This window comes from Piliocolobus tephrosceles, chromosome 7 (genome assembly GCF_002776525.5).
Source record: "Piliocolobus tephrosceles isolate RC106 chromosome 7, ASM277652v3, whole genome shotgun sequence".
Classification (NCBI taxonomy): Eukaryota; Metazoa; Chordata; class Mammalia; order Primates; family Cercopithecidae; genus Piliocolobus; species Piliocolobus tephrosceles.
In genome coordinates this window covers 133,939,589-133,959,764 of record NC_045440.1, presented here as the reverse complement: position 1 = coordinate 133,959,764, position 20,176 = coordinate 133,939,589, and the positions used below count along the sequence as shown (strand labels likewise).

General features: G+C 45.1%; 1 protein-coding gene across 3 annotated transcripts in view; it reads left to right on the top strand.

The window, feature by feature from the left end:
* The first annotated feature begins 681 nt into the window (after window positions 1–681).
* Window positions 682–20,176, top strand: part of ASAP1 (ArfGAP with SH3 domain, ankyrin repeat and PH domain 1) — a 314,103-nt gene continuing 294,608 nt past the window's right edge. For 2 of the 3 annotated variants that reach the window (XM_023223822.2, XM_023223807.2), the window contains exon 1: window positions 682–1,279. In XM_023223822.2, the coding sequence (XP_023079590.1) occupies window positions 1,154–1,279 (126 nt within the window). In that variant the 5' untranslated portion in view covers window positions 682–1,153. Of the gene's footprint in view, window positions 1,280–1,822; window positions 1,862–20,176 lie in introns of those variants that run through there. The other variant, XM_023223814.2, reaches the window with a different exon arrangement.

Here is a 20,176-nt window from a genome sequence, read left to right as displayed (position 1 = left end):
TTAGCATCGAACACCACTTGCAGCTCGGGCAATGCCTTTTACATTCCCTGACCCTCGGCTTTCCTGTGAGTTAAAAACTAAAAGTGCAAACGAAGGATTAGAAAGTTTTTTTTTTTTTTTAAAACCCCAAACCCTTCATTCGTCTTCACGCTGCATTGTAGCAACCTAAGCCAACTGCACAAAACCAGCCTTTAAGCGGCGAGGAGCACCCTGCAGAGAGATGGGGCGAGCAGGCGAGAGGGCAGCTGCAAGCCCGGTCCCCGTGAGGCCGCCCCTGCGCCCAGCGCCTCCTTCGCGGGGTCGGGGGCCCTCTCAATAGGAGGCGGCTCTCCCGGGCCCTCACTTCCTGCACCCACACGCGACTAAAAAAGAACACGTACAACTTTTTTGGGCCCCCTTCTTGCAAAACGCTGGCGTAACGAGCTCGCTGAAGTAACCGCTCCGGGGGCGGACCAGGGACTCGGGCTTCCGGAGCCCTTACCGAGCAGCCGGGGTCGGGAGCGGCCGCTTCGGAGCCAGGCCCTGGGGGCGGTGCGCGAGCGGGGACGGGGCGGGGCGGGCCGGGGGCCGGGCCGGGGGCGGGGCACGGGGGGAGGGGGGCAGGGCGGGGGGGGGCGGCGCGCGTGCGCAGAGCACTTCCTTGTTTGTCCTCGTGACTGCAGCGCGAGCACCGCCCGCCCGCCCGCCGCGGGAGTGTGAGCTCAAGTCAGTCAGGCCCGCGCCGCCGCCTGTCAGCGCGTCTGAGGAGGCAGCGCCCGGCGCCCTAGCCACCCAGCCCGCGCACGCCCCAGCGGCCGGCTGGAGCCCAGACCCCTGCGAAGACTCCGCGCGCAGCCTCGTCCCCTCCCCCGCCGCTGAGGAGCTGCCACCGCCGGCATGAGCAGAGGGAGGCGGGTCCCGGAGAGCCCCCTGCCTCGCGCGCGGCTTGGAGTTTGAAGGGCCCCGCGCCGAGCGCCGCCGCCGCCGCTGCCTGCCTACACCCGCCTCCTTCCCTCCCTCTCGCCGCCGCCGGGGACGGGAGCCGCGCGCCAGGCCGGGCGGCGGGTGGCGGGCTGCGCGCCGGGGTTCATGAGCCGCCAGGCGGCCAGCGGCCCCGGGAGCCTGCGCCGTGACTCACCCCCCGCCCCCGCTTGTGTCTCGTCCCCCCGGCAGGATGCCGGACCAGATCTCTGTCTCGGAGTTCATCGCCGAGACCACCGAGGACTACAACTCGCCCACCACGTCCAGCTTCACCACGCGGCTGCACAACTGCAGAAACACCGTCACGCTGCTGGAGGAGGTAGGTCGGGCCGGGACCCCTGCCGTCCGCGCTCGCCGCTGCCGCCGCGCAGCTGGAGGATCTCCTCTCGGAGCTGGGAGGAAGGGGACGCGGGGGCCGGGGGCGCCACACCCCCTCAGGGTGCCGCCGGGTAAATAAGGGACTTCGGACGGGCGGCCCCTTCCCCATCCCTTCCCCTCTTCTGGGGTCCTGTGGGTTGAAAGGCCTGGGGACTGGAGGTGGGAGAGGACTGAGCGAGCTGTGGACACTGCAGGGAGGACAGAAGATGGAAGTCCTGTCCTTGGCCCTTCCACATCTTCGTGACCCTCCTGTAACCCTCCAGGTAGGTGGCGTCAGGCCACCGAGGGCACAGAGGCGAAGCAGTGCAGCCAAGGTCACCAGCGAGGGACTAGGAGATGGGCAGTGAACGCACCTCTCAGCGGCCCAGCTGGGCCAGGCAGGCGTAGCTGCGGAGGCAAGGGCCGGTGGAAAAATCCCAAAGGACCCAGAGATAACTCAGGCTGGGACTGTTTCCACTCCAGGACTTCTCCCTGCTAGTCTCTGGTGCCTGAAGCCCAGATGGAAAGAGATCTAGCTGTGCACGTAGGTTCCCACCCGGCTCCCCTAACCCGGAGGGTTTGGTAGGGCTTAGGGCTGCTGCACCAGCAGGACCTGCCCACAGGGCACTCAGAGACTGGGCAGGGAGATCGGAGACCGGTGGGAGCTGACCAGACAGGGAGAAGGGAGGCCCAAGACTACAGTCAGACAGCTCCTCTTATCTGGACCCTTCAGGAAAGCGTTGCGGGTGGGGGTGGGGGGCAGTGCCAAGGCCAAATCGATTTCTTTAGGGTTTTCGGTGAATTAATGATAGAGTGGTATGGGCAAAGAGGAACTTCAAAGCCAAGGAGCTGCAGAAGCCTCTGGGGCCGCGATAAAAATAGGATATTTGCCCTGGAACTCAGCATCATCAGTAAGTGCCAAAAAGCATCCCTTCCCTTCAAACAAGGCAAACGTATTTCAGCTGAAAATGGCACCATTGGGTGGAAGGTAGGAAGGGAGATGGTTTTCCCTGGGTGGGTTATGCTGTGGCTGGTTTAGGTGAGGTTTGGGGAGCTCCTTCTGATGTAAGCCCCCCACCCCAAGGACGGCCCTCTGTAATATGGGGAAGCTTGGGCCTCTGTGGGCCGACTGATCTTGAAATGAGCTTTGATGCTCATGTTTCCACACACGTAGAACTGGGAGTCAGAAGTAGAAGGGTCCCAAATTTTAGAAGGGGAGAGACTTCTGTTAGTACTGGCGCCCATCTTGCCTGCTTGGTGCTGTGACTGAATGTGTCATTCCGGCATGCTTCCAGAGTTCTCTTTGGAGTCGGTATTGGGTGATGGGAGTGAATTGTGAAATGGATGGAGAAATACCACCTAACTGGGTTTGTTTGAAAACCAGAGGTAAATGGATTTTTTTTTCTTTTTCTTTTTTTTTTTTTTTTTTTTTTTTTGGTGTTTGTGAGCTACCAGTCTGTTACACTCATCTGGGATTAAACAGAGTTGCCAGGCATTGAACCCCATCATGGGTCTCTCTTTCACTTAATTGTAATAAATTGAAACATGCTGATAGAGGAACATTTTGCATCCTCTTTCTGTACTAATTGTATATACTTCTAAGGATGTGACGTTGATTAGACTGAGTGGTTATTTTCCTTCTAGATAAGTTCTTCGGTGCCTGCTAATAGAGCTGCCAGTTATTTTAACGTTCTCTTCCTGCACATTTAGATAGTGTTGCTGTATTGTTTGTGAAGGGTGTGATGAGATTAAGTATTTGGTGATGCTGTTTGCAGAGGTATGCGAGCATATTTTCCAGCAACCCTGTAGTAGAGGGTTAATGTTAAATTACCTGCAGTTGCTGTTGATACTAGTTTAAGGTTAATAAATTTAAAAGCAAATATAAAATATTTTTTTAAATGAGAAATACTGTTGTAAGATAAGGTAGAAAAATAGAGTTAACTACAATGCAAGTGTGGTCACTTACGAACTTAAAACCAGGCTAGAAGTTCAAAGTGTCATGTTAGAGTACATTGATGATACCCATGTTCTCAAAAATATAACAATGTTTCAGGATGGCACAATAATTTTACAGTTTTTCTTCTGAACTTAAGTGTCAGGTGTTGGTCAGGAACACATTGTCTCCCGTTGGCATATTTTAATTCTTGAGGTTGGACTCTCTGAGTGGTTGCCTTTTGCATAGATGTGAAAAGTATGCTTTAGGTATTTTTACTGATGGATAGTCACCATAGTTGAATTTTAATTTTTCCCCCTATGCTTACATATATGGAAGTAGTGCATTATTACAAATATCTTAGGTGGATCGCAATTCAGTTCTTTAAAAATATGGGGCTTAACATTACCACACTCAAAATACAAGAAAAATTTGGGGGCATACCACAAAATCTTGTTGGCATATGCTTCACAAGTGAGATATTTGGAAATTTTAAGAATGTGGCTTGTGTTGTTTTGTGGTTATTCTTAGGAAGAGAACTTTTGGGTACTTTTTAGTGATACGGAAACTCCGAAATAGGAATTAATTTGGGTAACTTGGAATTCTGTCTTTAAAAAAATATTTTTCTAGTTGTAGTAAGTACCTTCCTGTTTATGATCTCTTTTTGCTCTTTGAATCACTGATGAACATACATGGAGCGCAACTGAAAAACTATTAGATCTCCAAGATTGGAGCCCCATATTAACCCACACTCTCCCTTTTACGATGTCTCCTTGGTAGAGAATGTGGCGTGTTATGCAGATGTCGATGCTTTTAGTTACATCTCCGTGATGAGCACTCTAGGAAGTAGATCAGAAATATATGGTAAGAAAGCCTGGGCATGGGGGGGTCATACCTGTAATCCTAGCACTTTGGGAGACTCAGGCAGGAGGATCACTTGAGGTCAGGAGTTCCAGACCAGCCTGGCCAACATGGGGAAACCCCATCTCTACTAAAAAATTAGCCAGGCATGATGGTACATGCCTGTAGTCCCAGCTACTTGGGAGGCTGAGGCAGGAGAATCACATGAACCCGGGAAGCCGAGGTTACAGTGAGCCAAGATTGCACCACGGCACACCAGGTTGGGCGATAGAGTGAGACTATGTCTCAAAAAAAGAAAAAAAAAAAGACGCATATGGTAAGAAGAGGCAAAGAGGAGTTTACTTCTGGGCCTCACCTTTTGGGGCAAAGGGTCGCACATGGCTCTGGGGTTCACGGTTTGGCTGGCACACGGTGAGTGGCTACCTTGGGGTGACTGGAACGGATGAGCTGGTTTTCTGCCAAGGTTTTGTCCTGGTGCGTGAGTGTTTTCCAAGCAGAAAGCCAGTGTTTTACTCAACAATGAAAGCACACTTATGTGTGCCATTTTACTCATGACCATTTGTAAGTTATGAATAAGTGACTAGGAGAGTATAAGTGTTTTCCCTAAAAGGGAGCAGGCAGGCATTTTAGGACCGCTGTGACCCAGACAGTAGAAGGGACCCTCCATTTGAAGACTTAGAGTGGCTAATACTTAGTACCTTTGTTAGAGAGAGTACAGGGGAGCTGGGTGGGAACTTAGGTGCACAGATAGATCTCTTTCCATCTGGGCTTCAGGCACCAGAGACTAGCAGGGAGAATTCCTGGAGTGGAAACAGTCCCAGCCTGATCCCAGGGGAGGGAAATAGTATAGAACATTCATCCTAGGAATACAAGTGAAATCACTCAAATTACCATGTAGTCAATAGACAGATTGTTCAGTGCCTGTTATGTGCCCAGCAATGTGCTAGACCCGGGGATACAAATATGAAGAACCCTGCCCTCAAGAAATGCAGCCTAGAAGTTTTTTATGGGAGGTGGCAATGAAGTGTGGGTCTGGCATTAGAGGCTTTTCTTAATGTGTTTACCTGGTGTGTTCCGTTCTTTCTGAAGATATAGAAATGTTTGATGACATGAATGAAGATACGGAATGTAGATTCAGTATCAAGCTCTATCTCATAACAGTGACCTTCCTACTACCTCTACATGCTATTATTTAATACCTTTTTTCACCCTATCATCAGTGGCCCCATTTTATAGATGAAGAAATTAAGGATTATAGCAGTTAAGTATTTCACCTAGCTAGATCGTACAACCAGTAAGTATTTCGCCCAGGTCATACAACCAGTATCAGATTTGGGATGAATTGCATTACCGTCGAGTCCTCGTGCAGGCCAGTCAGACTTCTGTATGTGTTCCCTCACCTTCTAATTAAGTTTCAACCTTTATCTGTGTCGTTTTGGGTGTCTGCCATGCTGATGATAGAGGTCATCAGTCTTTGATAAATACTCTTAGGTCCTTAAGTGTTTTTTTGTGAAATCTTACGCATAGGATTTCTGTGGTCAGGGTTTGACATCTGATCTTGTTCATCAGCTCCCCTTGCTCAAGAATGCAAGTGCATTACCTCTTAAATTTTAAAAGCTGGTAAACTTAATGGGAAGTGCTACTTTATATTGCAGGTGCTAAACTTAAGCCCGTTAATTACCCCCAAGGAGATTGTAGTCTTAAAAAAAAACCTCAGGAAGGATTTAGATAAAATCAAGATTTATTCTTTTGCTTAAAGTAGAGAAAGTATGTTTGGGTCTGTCTCTGTCCTCTTGAAGATAATACAACAAAAGGCAAGCAAACCTTCCCATAATGTTTCTGTCCCACACAGAAGTCAAGGCTCTGTGCCCAAGCTTTTGACCCAGTCTGGAGGTACTTAGGATGAGAGGTTTTGTCTGGATGAAACCAGCAAAGGTCAGTGAGTGAATATATCTATCTATAGAATCAAAGGGAGAAGGAAATTGTATATGTTGGAACTCATGCTCTTTCTAAAACAAGGCACAAGCCTGTTAGCCAGATATTCTGTGCTAATGCTTTTTGTCCTTGTGGTATGGTTTGGATTTTTGTCCCCTCCAAATCTCAAGTTGAAACATAGTCCCCAGTGTTGGAAGTGGGGCTTAGTGGGACGTGATTGGATCGTGGGGGCGGATGCCTCATGAATGGTTTAGCGTCATCAGACCCTTGGTGAGAAGTGAGTTCTCGCTCAGTTAGTTCTCATGAGATCCAGTGTTTTAAAAGTCTGGGTCCTCCACTTTTCTCTCTCTCTTGCTCCTGCTTTTGCCATGTGATGTACCTGCTCCCACTTCTCTTCCTGCCATGACTAAACACTCCCTGAGGGCCCCCCAGAAGCCAAGCAGATACCAGCGCCATGCTTGTACAGCCTGCAGAATTTCCTTTCTTTATAATTACCCAGCCTCAGATATTCCTTTATAACAACACAAGAACTGCCTAACACACCTTCCTATGTATATCTTTGGGTTTTACAAAACATTTTTTACACCTATCATCTAATAAAAGATTATTCTAATAGCATTCTTATTATTGTTTTACATGTGAATACATAAAGGCTCACAGGCATTAAATAACTTGTCCAGGATCACACAGTCGTAAATGGTAGACTTGGGCTCTGAATGCAGAATCTCTGCATTGAAAACCCATTCTGTTTCTTCTGTATTTCACTGTCTTTTATGCTTCCTGTCTGCCAGTTTGTTTTGTCTTGCAAGACCTGTGAGAAAGGCATCTATTAATTGTCTTCTTACCTCAATTTGATTTCTAGTGCTAGAGAGAGAGTTTGGGAGAGGGAAGAAAAATGAAAAAGACAGTTGCTTTTCTCTGTTCTTCTGAGACCTCTTGCTGGACCCCTCATTAAATCTCTGCCTTTTGTGATCAAAGACAGTGCTGCCAGCAATCCTTCTTGGACTGGGCAGATGTGAAAATGACCCTGTTGCTTCCACCTCCACCCTGGCATGCTTGGGACTGTTGACCCAATCTGATTTGCCTGTGAGCTGCCCAGAGCCCTGGCTAAAGAACCACTACTCTCAGTTGCAGTTTCTGCAGGGCTCTCTGGCTGTCTGCTTCCAGCTTCCTGGCTGTACAACAGCCCTGAGTTTTTGCTGAGTGTTAGCTATTCAGGGAATTGCTAAGTGTCCAAGTAAAAACGACCTTGGAGAATATCTAGTCTGGCATTTGCCAGCCTGGAAGCCTGATCTCCAAAAGGCTTGTGAAAGCTGTGATGGGGGTCTGTAGCCGCTTTGTGGAAAAATTAGTGGACACTGCTAGTAACTTGGTTTGGTATAACTCTCACGCCAAACGTGTTTGATTTTGGCTGAAATGCATCAGCTCAGTGGTGTAGGACTAATCGTCTGCTGCTGATCAGATGCTTGGATTGCCAGTTATAAAGTGGGAAAGCAAAGTGTTACCTCGTTCAGGTGATTGGCTTTCTAGAAGGACTTTGTATCTCCGTGGGAGAAACTTCGTGAATGACGGGACCCACCAGATCTAGTGTAGTCCTATTGCTTTGAGAGGTGGAGACTGAGGCCCAAAGATGAGAAGGAAACCATGCAGGGATTTGAATTCAGTGCTGCCCAACCCAGGGCTTTTTGCAATCTGCTGTTTTAACAGGGCTGTGGGAACTGGCAATTCACATTGTGGGAGTCCTCCCCAGTACCATTCTATGTAACTTGCTTCTAGGTAGAAAGAGTAGAGAGTAAACCTTAAGTTTGGAACTGGATCTTGCTAGCGCAGTCTGCTGTCATGAAGTCCTGGTCTCAGAAGACATGCTGTGTGAGACTGCAGTAGCTTTCCCTGATGTTAGGCTAGCAGCCTTTCATCAGAAACCATTTGTGGTGTTGGATGTTCAGACACTACCCAGACCTTTGCCTTCATTATCTGTTTGTCCAGGGAGCCTCAGAGAGATGGTTTCCATATATGTAACCTAGTCATTTGGGGACTAATGCCAGATCTTGGTCTTGGCCTTTCCCACATGTATTACTTAAACACGAGTAAGGTTTGGGGCTAGAAATCACTTCATGTCTAAGCCTCTGTTTCCCCATTTGATAAATAAATTACATTGCTTTTTGAATATTAAAGGAGACAGTGCATGGGAAGCACTCATCAAGTGACAGTATGTGTCGGTAAAGTATGGCCCTGTGGGTGTCAAGTTCTGACTACTCAGCTCTCCTGTGAGGCAGGGAAGAAGGAGGCGAATGAGGCCAGAAGCATTCCTTCATGGAGAGGTACATGGGCAGGACTCCTCTCTACTGAGGATCAGTAGCAATACTTGGATTGAGGAGGGTGAAATTCTCTTGTCTAGGTTAATCGTATCCCTGTTACTTCTAGCGTGTGTTGGGCAAGTTACTGAGCCTTACTGTGTCCTGCTTTCCTCATGGGGATAAGTATCTACCTCTCGGTGAGTTGGTATCTGTAAAGTGCTTACAACAGTGTCTGGTGTGCTAAGTGCTCTATAAATGATTGTTCTTACTATCCTTGTTGCTATTGCCCTGTATTATTGCATTAGACAATTGCCTGTGTAACTGAGAAGATGGGACTTGGTAGACTCATTTCTGAAGGGTCACTGATGAGGTCAGATGACAGAGAGATAAAGTCAGATGTGTGTACTTCAAGGACCCAGATTGGGGAGGCACAGATGGGACTTAGGAGAGGACTAGGGCAACACCAAACACTCTGTCCATTGTGGGTCATGGTCATAGCCAATTTGATCTGAAGCAGACTGTCAACTCAGTGTAACTGTATAATCAGCCCTTAGTGGGCCCTGTACTCTCTTAAGTAAGGGAACCAGTGACCAGTACTGCCCACTTTGACCCAGGCCAGCCTGATGGACTCTACCAGTGCAACCTCATTGCCCATGCTTCCTTGTATCACTGCTATAATCTTTCTGCCTGCTTCTACATCCCACTTGTAGAGTCCTCTCCATTGGTGTGTGAAAGCTGCCACTTCTGATTCTTGCTGGGGCTTTGGGGTAATGAGCTGTTTTCTCTATTACGTAATAAATGCAGGTATTCATTATGTACCTGCATAACTGATTGATTGTGGTCATTTGTGGGGAGGTGAAACATTTATGCCTTGGCCCTGACTGGTACAGAGCATGGCAGCTAGGTTGTGTGCTTTACTGATGACAACTTGAAGCACTGAGACCACAAGGAATTCTATTTTGATTAGGAGGCAGGAGCCTTAAAGCAAAAGGGATCTGTCCTTGAATGTTCATTTCTGTGTACTTCATAGCTTGTTTTCAGTGTCAGTAAAACTAGTTTTAATTATTTGTGGGCAGGAGTTAGGTCAAGATCAGGAAGCACTTGACTCTACTTGGTCTTAACAGAATCCTGGAGTTCACAGTAGGCTCTTTCCAGCCCAGAGCCCTGTCTGAACAGCCCTCTGTTATGGTGCTGTTTGTGGTCAGTTATGTAAGAACTGAAAAAATTTTCATGCCAAGTTATGGTATACTTTTCCCCCAAAGAACGGGAATATGTGCCCCTTTGATAAGACAGCACCCAATTTAGCCACTCAAAAGCTGGGAAAATAAAATCAGAACCTCATGCGCCAAGGAGGTAAAGCCCAAAAGACGACTGCATTTTGGCACCAACTATTATAGAAAGCAGAGTTGGCTAAGTCAATCTAGGCCATCCCTTTCCCTGCCAGATGCGTTTTGGGTGGAGGAAAATGTAAGCTCTTCTTAGCTCTCTCTATTATTAAAACAGCCTGGATACCTTGCATTTCTGTAGCATTGTACCGAAAGGCTAGGGTCAGGATGGCCTTATCGCCAGTGCCTGGTATAGCACCCAGCACGCAGTGGGCTGTAAGTATACTGAGAACTATGTTATTATGATGCACATTCCTATAGAACTGGAAAAGGCCTCAGACCATCTAGTCCAACTCCTCTTTTTATGGATGAGGAAGCTGTGACCTAGAAAAGCCAAGTGTGTTAGGCTGTTTTGTTGTAAGAGGTTCCTTCCCCGCCCCCAGCAAAATGAAATACATTAGTTAAAGCAAAATGGGGACTTACTGGAAGGATTCATGGGAGATATTTTATGGAACAGGAGGGGCAAGAATGAAACAAAATGAGGGTGTTCTCTTTTGGGCAAATGGTAGATGATGGCAACTCTGGCACCAAATTGTTCTCAGCTCCAGTGCCCTATACCACATTGGTGTCTGCCTGATTCTGGGGCAAGGATATCTGGGAAGGAGGATGGATTGGCCCCACTTGGGTCAGAAGACCTTCCTTGCTCCAGTCAGCTTTGGCCAGGATGAGACGGCTGTGTGATGGATGGGGCTAAGTCCTCCCCTTCAGCCTGGGGGTGATGGTGGTCCTCAGAGGAGAGTAGGAGGATAGGGAAGCACACCGTTTATACCCAGATCACACAGCAAAGCTGGGACTAGATCCAGTTCTTCTGCCTCATCTTCATTTTTCATTGACATGACAGTTAAATGGAAATGATGGTACCTCACAGCTGTTGGGAGAATCAGTAGGAATATAAGGGAGGCAGAGGCCTGGCACTCGGTGACACTTGGAAGATGTTACTTTCTCTCCCCTTCCCTCTGCAAGTCTCACCTCCCCTTGATCCTTTCTGCTTTGTACTCATTTGGGATACTTGGAAGGACTGTGGTCAGAGCACTGTGCTGCCTAGTTTTAGCTTTGCTGATGTGGTCAGGAAAGATCAACATTCCACATAGGGTGTGACCAGAAAATAAACATCCCATTGCCACTAAATCCAAAGTGATGGCATGGTGCTCTTTGAATAATCTTTCCGTAGATACCCAGGATGGGTGAAAGACCAGGCAGGGCAACTTAGCTCTCTTCGGAAAATTTCTGGTTTGGTTTTTCCTCAGTGTTAAATAATGGAGCCTACTTAAAGGTCCAATGAGGACTAACGGCTTTACTTCCATTGAACAACTTCTTCACTGCCCAACTACACACGAAATAAAATTTGATTGTCTTCATTGTTTTGAAATGTGGGGAGCCTTCTTTTATGCTTCATTAATCATTTTTTTATGATGCCCATTTCCTTTTCCTTATAATGTTTATTCACATTAATAGCGTTTACATAAAATTAGATACTCCTTATTTCCACAAAGTGCAAATCAAAATAAGCACTCACTGCTGGCCCAGCAGCTGCTGCTGTTTTAATAATAGTAATATTTTTCATACCAAGGCAAGTGAATACACTACCTCCCAATAAATAAACTGGTGCCAAGTCAGTGCTGTCACATCCCAAGGCTTCTGCATTTTGTGTGTAAGAGTTTGAACAACTTCAGAATCTGCGAACATTACTGTTAAGAACCTACTCTATGCCGGGAACTGTGCTGGTTGCCCTACCCATATCATCTCATAAAATCCTCCCAGCAGCTCTGTGGGGTGGGTGCTTTTTCTCCATTTCACAGATGATGAACTAGGTTTAGAAAGGATTCAACGCAATTTATGATTTTTCTACTCAGACTCATCCTCAAGAAAAAAAAAAAAAGCTGTAAATGCAAATATGCGTGCGATACTAATGAAAAAGAACAAACAGGAAATAGGCTTCTGCTGAGACATGAGATATGTAGGTTAGACTCATAAAATAACTTTCTGACAGAGTATTAAATACCAACCAGATGGCAATGGAAGTAGGATTATTTTCCTCCCGATTTTGGGATAATTTTGTCAATGATAGGCTGGTGAGCTAAGTTGTGTTCTTATTGATGTTCATGTATGTCTTCACTTTTAGTAGATTGTAAGTATCTCAGGGACATCACCCCTCTCTTTTTAACCCTAGGTTTTTTAATTTGTTTTGTTTTTAATGTAGTTAGCATTCAGATATTTGAGTAAAATTATGAAGAATGTAGCAAAGCTACATTTGATTTATAAATCTTGAAGGCAGGCCTGGTAAAAAGTTTTCCAAATACTGTTAAGTCTACCTCTCTGGGCTTTATATATGTGCCTACCAATTGCATAGAGCAGTTGGAAAAACCCACCGCTACTAAATTTCCTGAAGGTTGTGCTGCAGATGCTTAGCAGACCAGAATGCTAAAGCCAGATTCCTAGTCTGTCCTTTTGGTGTCTGCAACCTGCAGTCCTCTGTTGGCTTAGTAGGACTAGTCACAGAGTTGCCTGTCACTTTTTGAGTATCAGCTCTGTAATGAGTACTTTTTTGTTATGTTGCCCAGGCTGGTCTTCAACTCCTGAGCTCAAGTGATTAGCCTGCCTTGGCTTCCCTTGGCCTCTCAAAGTGGTGGGATTATAGGCATGAGCCACCTGTGCCCAGCCTGTACTGAGTACTTTATATAGGCTGTTTCAAACCCTCACATTACCCTGCTAGTACCTGATGGAGGTGGGAATCAAATCTGGGTTTGCCTGGCTCTGTAGCCCGCACCTCCCCACTGCCACCCTGCCTTGCTTTGTTATTAGTGATTTAGCTGCAGAGTGCAAGTAAACGGAAGAGAGTCTGGTTAGCATTTACTTTCTTGGTGGAAACAAACACACATAACAGAGACACAAACAAGATATGCATCTGCCAGTGGAAAAGGAAAGCATTTTTCCCTCCTGACTTGTTTCTTTCGAGTTGAGGGGGAGGCATTTAAATCTAGATAATTTACATCATGCATCTGGGGCAGCCAGTCACAATATGGTATGAAAGGGATTAATGAGAGAATTGGTATTTTCAAAACGTATTGACCTCTCAGATTTTTCTTCATGGATGGTAAGTAGTGAATCATACGATTTTATGAGCAGTTGTGCCCTGAGTTTACTCTTCAGCATTTCTGCACTCTGTTATAATATATTCTCATTTCGTCCACACAGCACTTTATTAGGCCGCAAAGCCACTATTTTCTTATTTGACAGATGAGGAAACGGGCTCAAAAAGTTAAAAATAATTTCTCAAAGGTCATTTGACTGAAAAAGCATGATGAGGCTTGAGATCAGTTCTGCCAACCAGTCTCTGCCTTCACTTTGAAAGAGACAGACCTATGTTGGAGATGTTTTGTCAAGTAATTGGTAACTAATACAGTACCTTTAGGATTAAAACATATGGTTGTGTGTGTGTGTGTGTGTGTGTGTGTGTGTGTGTGTGTTTTGAGACGGAGTCTCACTCTGTCGCCCAGGCTGGAGTGCAGTGGCACAATCTTGGCTCACTGCAACCTCTTCCCCTCCAGGTTTAAGCAGTTCTCTGCCTCAGCCTCCAGAGTAGCTGGGATTACAGGCACATGCCACCACGCCCGGCTAATTTTTTTTGTGTTTTTAGTAGAGATGGGGTTTCACCATCTTGGCCAGGCTGGTCTTGAACTCCTAACCTTGTGATCCACCCACCTTGGCCTCCCAAAGTCCTGGGATTACAGGCGTGAGCCACCACGCCCGGCCTAAAGCATATGGGTTTTATTATTGAATAATTTCATGATACTTTGCATTATTAGATTCCCCTTCCTTCCCACCCTCCCCCATACCTTTTGTAGTCTGTTTTGCGCTAGTAGCGCAGTCCTCCAAGTAGTTTTTTTACTTTGGACAGTTTTTCTTAGTTTGTTTGTTGTGTTTTTTTTGTTTGTTTGTTTTTTAAGAGACGCTGCCCGGGCTGGAATCAGTCCAGCCACTGTGTGACAGTGGCACAGTCATGCTCACTGCAGGTTCTATCTCCTGGGCCTAAGTGATCTCCCCTCAGCTTCCCAAAATGTTGGGATTACAGGCATCAGCAACTGTCTCCAGCCAGTTTGCTTCTTGTTAACTTAAATTTTTACACACGCAATAGCAGAGTGACATGTAACTGTCATTCAGTTTCAACAATTGTCTGCTTTTGGCCAATCCTTTTTTTCATTTCTACCTCCTTCCCTGATTTTTTGAAGCAATATCAGGTATTTCATTTAATCCATAAATACTTCAGTATGTACTTCTAAAAGATAAGGACTTGAAAAAAATAAACCTGAACCATAATATGTTTTCTCATCTGAAAAAAACACTTCCTCAGTGTCATTAAATATTCAGTCATTGTTCAAATTTCCCTGGTTGTCTCTTTAAAAAAAAAAAATGGTTTGTTCAAACCGGGATCCGTATGAGATCTGTATGTTGAAATTCATGGACATATTTCAAATTTCTTTTAATCTGTGGGCTCCTCACTCTTTTTTTAGTTGTAATTCATTTGCCAAAGAAACTGGTGGTTTATCCCGTAGTTTCCCATAGTATGGATAGTGTTGATTGCAACCCTGCACTGTCATTTAATGTAAGCTACAGTCTACTCTTAACAGACTTTTGTTATTAATAATTTCCTTTTATTAAAGGATAAGAAGAACCTGTTCCCTTTGTAGAACATGAGGACAAGTATAAAAAAAGAAAATGTAAAAGTCATCCATAAGCCCACTAACCAGGGGTAGCCACTACTGTCACTTCAGGTATTTTGCCCAGATATATCTCTGTCCTGCTTATTTTCATTTAACACATCATGAACATTTCCATTTCGTTAAAAAGACTTCAATAATAGTTAAAAAGATATGTCATTGTATTAAATGATGTTTCCCTCCCTCCCTTAAGTTGCTCCCAATTGTGTATTTTAAACAGTTGGCTTAGCAGTTTCCCCAAAGGGAGGACCTGTTGTTCACATTGGAGTGGTGAATATTTGTGTACATCTGTCATATTCTGCACTAGTGTTGATAGATTCCTAGAGTTGGAATTAGCGGCTCATAGGCCAGGCATATTAATAAATTTCTTATATATTTGTCATATTGCCAGATTGTTTCACCAGAACGGTGGTCTTTGCCTTGTTCCAGCCCTGGGCAGCCTAGGAAAGTGCTTTTCTCTACAGAGGGACAGCTTTGAGTGAGGTCTTGATTTAAGTTTCTCCAAAAGAAAAAACTGGGTTCTGAGTGTGTGTTGCCCTCGTGTGTGTTGGTGCATTATAAGTTACATCAAGTGAGTAGGAGTAGTGACGGGAAAAAGGAGTGAGTGTGGGTGTTTTCAAACTCTCTGCTTAGCAGACTGGAAGCCAGTGTCATCTCAGTGTTAGCGTGTTAGCGGGTGGTGAGTAGCTCTGCCTTATCAGCCCGTATCCGCCTTAGTAGTGACTTCTCTATCTGCCCCATGCAGCCTCTTGTCTGAAATTCCTGCTTACCATGGAAATAAGTTTGTTAAGGCCTTTCTCTTGGGCTCAGAAATAAATAAATGGCATTCACTATGAAAAGGGGAAATGGTTAAACACCAGACATGGCCAGCTTCTAGCCTGCCTGTTGCCTGACCTCAGGTAGCACCTGCTTTCTTCCTTGCCTGAACATTTTAACCTCCCATGACTAAGTCACAGGACATTTCTGCAGTTGAAAACCTTTTTGGCTTAGTAAGTATCTTTTACAGACCCAACCTGTACTACCCCTTCATTCACACATGGTTGTGAATTACTTAACACTTGGCTGAGAAGAAGGGTGGGAAGTATTTTGGAGAGAGGGGTAGAACTTAGATGTGCCTGGGGGGGAGTAGGGTTGGGGGGCAACCAGTTTCTTGAAGCAACTTGAGGGGAAGGAGAAGAGGAGGAGGGGAACGTGCCAAAAGCAACTTTAACTTGTCGTTTCTGAGAGTTGGCATCATTTTTAAAAGTCAAATTATATATCACATTTTGTCCTTGAGCTGTCCTTTGGCTAGGGAACTCCATCACTTTGTCATGTGAGTTTGTTAGGTTTTGTGTTTGTTAACAACCACTTTTGTTTTTCTTAGGATGGTGCTTTCTCAGTTCCAGAAGTTTCAGAGAGGCCCTCCTCAGTCTTTGGAAATTGCTTCTGGGTATATTGGGCCTCTGCTTCCCTAGGGGGTCCAAATAGCAGCTATCTGGAGCATCTTTCCCTGTGGATTTCAGCTTAGAATGGACATCTGTTAAGTCAAGGTCCACTCTTGGTAGAACGTGCTGGGTTCCGTGCTGAGTACTTTACCTGCAGTATTTTACAGAAGGACTCTTATTACTGGATGTTCTGAGGAGAAAATCTGGAAAGTAAACAATATTAACTTCGTTTTACAGATGAAAAATCTGAACATTGAGGGAAGGAGTGACTTGACCAGGATGTGCGGTCAGGGGAAGCTGGAGTTTTTGTCTCTGAGGTCTATGGTCTTACATGATGAGTGCCACCCTTGCCAATTTGCCTTCTTCATCCTCCTCACCCCCTAAGACTTCTTGCTTGCCCTTAGGGTCTCAGGACATTCTCTTTTCCACCTCACGGTGAATGTCCTGGCTCAGGACCGACACCCTCCTTTCCAAAGTCTGCTTTCAGCTAACTGTTGGAAGGAAATCCCTCCCATGTTTCACTCAGAGGTATGAATGCCTGATGAGGCATTACAGCAGCTTATGCTGAAGGTAGTTTTAGGTGTTGGGCATGGAGATCCTGTCACACCTTACAGGGTAGCTGGCTGTCTCTTCCCATCTCTTGGTCCAGTGAACCCTTAGTAAACAATGCCAAGGGTCTCCTAGTTTGACTCTTGTTTCTTGCTGCTCTTTTAGCTCTTATTTGTTAATAAATAATTATATAAATAAATGCTTTTCCTGTTTCTCTTTTTGGTGCCAGGACTTCCCTAAAGCCTGTTCATGAACCATTGGTGACTGAACATTGGTCATTCGGTATGTGTCTTTCACTGGGCTGGGCAGTCAAGTTGAAGACACAGAATTATTTAATCTCTATACCAGCCTCATCAGGTGATGCTCTGGTTCCCATTTTATAGATTGTGGAAACAGAGACGTAAGAGATGCCAAACTGTTGACACATGTTTTATCCTTTGATCCTCATAACAAATCTGTAATGTTAGTAATATTTTAATTTTCAGGTAAGGGGCCTGAGGCTTGGCAGTCAGCAGTTTCCTGTCCCAGGTTTTACTGCTGAAGGGAAAGAACCGAGGTTTATACTAAGATCTGTCTGACCCTCAAGTCTTCAGGTCTCTGCCATTAACTCTTCTGCTTGCAGTTCTTACCCAAGATCCCACAACTGATGCTTGGTTAAGTCAGCTCAAGCACTTAGACACTGTAGGTGCTTCATGGGGCTTACTGAAAATGAAGTGAGTCATGGATAGGAGTTTGACATTGTGACACTTGAGCCATACATCCATTTTTGGGAACAGGGTGGCCTTCCTGGTACCCTGCACCCATCCAGACATGCTGTGGGTGGTAGGTGTGTTTCACTCTGGAGCAGTCAGTTGGAAGTTTTGTGTCGACTTTACTTGCTACTGTAATACATCTTGTTACTAGAGTTAGTGACTTAATTTGATGTGTAAGCACCCCCACAGCCACATGGTGTTGCTGTATCACATTTAATGTTGGTTAAAAACAAAAACTCTAAAAAACCACCCCTCCACCGCTGCCCACCCCCCGCGACAAAACAAAAATAAAACAAACAAAAAAAACTTAGTATTTTATTCCCATAAAGACTTTGGAAAGATTTTGTCATTCATTGCAATGATTGATCAGCCTTAAAAAGCATGCAGGAGCCATCATAATAGTCACAAGGTATTAAGCTTCGTCTTTGGAGCCTAGTAGTGCGCTAAATTCTTTATGTAAATTTAATCCTTAAAATAGCCTTGCAGAGAGTTTCTCCATTTTACAGGAAGTGAATGAATGCTTAGAGAAGATCAATAAATGCCCAAATTGCACAACTGTTATATGGTGGAGCTAAGTTTCAAACCACGTTTCTTAACTCCTCCATGTCACACTGCTTCTCTAGACATTATAGCCTTTTTAAAAATGAGATGTAGAATGAACATTTTTAAATTCAAAGTGTAAATATACACACACATTCGTACCCATGCATTGGGTACAAGAGTATAAATACCATGAATACTTACTAATCAGATATTTAATATCTGCTTCTGCCCTTTCTCCTAGAAAGGTGATAGTATGAAGGGAGATTGAGTGATTTGTTCCAATCCCAGCATAAATTATTACCCAGGGTGAGTTAATTTGTGTTGATTTCTGAAGTGACAGTGGTTGCTTCCTGAGGGTCTAACCTCGTTTGACTCTTGTAGGCTAAATTTCTGCAGGCCTTCTGCAGAGCCCTGTCTTCATCCTCGCAAAGATAACCCAGGTGTGTTTCATTCCCTAGTAAGTTCCCCTTGGCCTTGTAGACACCTTTTTCACACAGTTGTGTGGGATCCTTGGAAAACAGTAACCTATTTGGGGTTATTTCTCCAGCCAGTCCTTTCAGCCTTTTCTTCATGTAGAACCCACTGTGCTGAAATGTTGGTTTTAAGCCTGTTGCATTATTGTTTTGAGGACAGGACTGATTATTCAACTATTTATCTCCAAAGCCTGGGGCCCAGTAGAACGAACCCCATTTGAATGAACAAGTGGACATACATGGAAGCCTTGGAGAATTTAGGCAAGGTGAGCCTGGTTCTGCGTATGAGGATAGAATTGAGGATAAGGAGAGTCCAGAAGAAGTACTGTCTGTAGGACTGACCAAGAGGGGAAGGGGAGGAATTTCAGGACTTGCAAGATTTCAAGGGAAATAGTGTAATCTTAAGAGTTTTAGAGCCAGAAGGAGCCTTAGAAATCATGGAGGTCGACCACCTCATTTTCCAGGTCATTGAGATTTCTCATTAGTCCTGAGTTTACAGCCACTGCCAACTGACCTTCAGGGCACAGAACCAGACATACCTCTTTAAGTTAGTGCTTTTATTGGTTGAAACGCTTCCTGATCATAGCATTGTGTTTTATGTTTTAAGTAATTGATTTTTTTTTGTGTTTGAGCCGTAAGATGATTTTGTCAGGAAGGAACCTTTTTTTAAACATCTACAAACCAAGCAGATAGAGCCTTCAAGTGGAGGAGACTTACCCCATGTTGAATCTTGTGATAGCTCCTTCCTCTTCCTGACTTCTGACTCTACTTGCTATTAATATATTCCCCTCCCTGACCCCCTTGATGTATTCAGGGATACTTGTAAATTTGCTGATTCTTACAGTTTTCTCTCCATAAAGTCCTAAATTGTTTGTTCACCTCTTCCACAGCATGGTCTTTAAACAGGTGTGAAGGTTTCTAGCGTCTTAAATTTGTTTTTACAAAGAATTTTTGTTTATGTTATTTTACCTTGAGGTATTGGTGAAGAAATGATAGCCCAGGTAAGTCAGCTTGCTTAAACCCTCAGAGAGGGTGGGTGGCTACTGGTTAAGTGTTGAGTCCAAGTGAGATGACCCGTGTCTATGGCTTTTGCCATGAGAAAGACCTTTTAAAGTCTCTCCAATGAAGAGTCGCTCTATCTGTGTTTAAGTTTCCTTAGGATTGCTTGAGCTTTTGCATTCATTTCCCACTCTCTGTCAGGTGCTGTCTTCCTGACTGCTCCACTTCTTGGTGGGGGGAATAAGCTCCTCATTAGTGCCCAGATGCTTTTGTTATTCTGCCCCCATCTTGTGATTTTGATTGTCAGCCCAGCAGCCCAATTCTGGACCAACCACTGTGCAGAAAGAGCCCAGCAAGTGCTGCTCTGGGGGAAATGCCGAGGAAACAGTCCTCAGAAGGATTGTGATCCACTGAAGCAAGAAGGCAGCCAGAGCAGCAATAGGAAGTCAGAATTTCTGCTGGCTCTCTGTGTGGAGCATTGGTGTGGCAGGGGAAATGGGACTGTCCTCTGCATTCAGCTGAGGAAACCAGGCCCACAGGTGTCATGTAGTTAGAAGGTGATGGAACCGGAGCCACTGTTAGGCCAGTGTGTGCGTTTTCCAGCACACCCCAGCCTGCTGTTAATAAAAGAAATGGAAAAAATTCAACACAGATGCATGACTAGCTAGAGTCATTAAAGATGCGGCAGAGTGTTTGCTGGGATGACTGTGAGCAGTAAAGTTATTGAGGAGTAGTCAGGATAATGTTCTTTTCTTGAAAGGAGGATCCTAGATAATGTTCTTTTCTTGAAAGGAGGGTCCTGTCTTTATTTACCTGACACGTATCTTCTGTTGTTGCTATTCTTTGTTGAATACTTCCCCTATGCAAAATACTTTAATTGTAGCAGCTAATTTTTATTATTTGCTGTATGTCAGGTAGTTAACTACATCCACTGATGTAAACCTCACGACCACCATTTAGGTAGGTTCTGTTAAGCCTGCTGCTGCCACT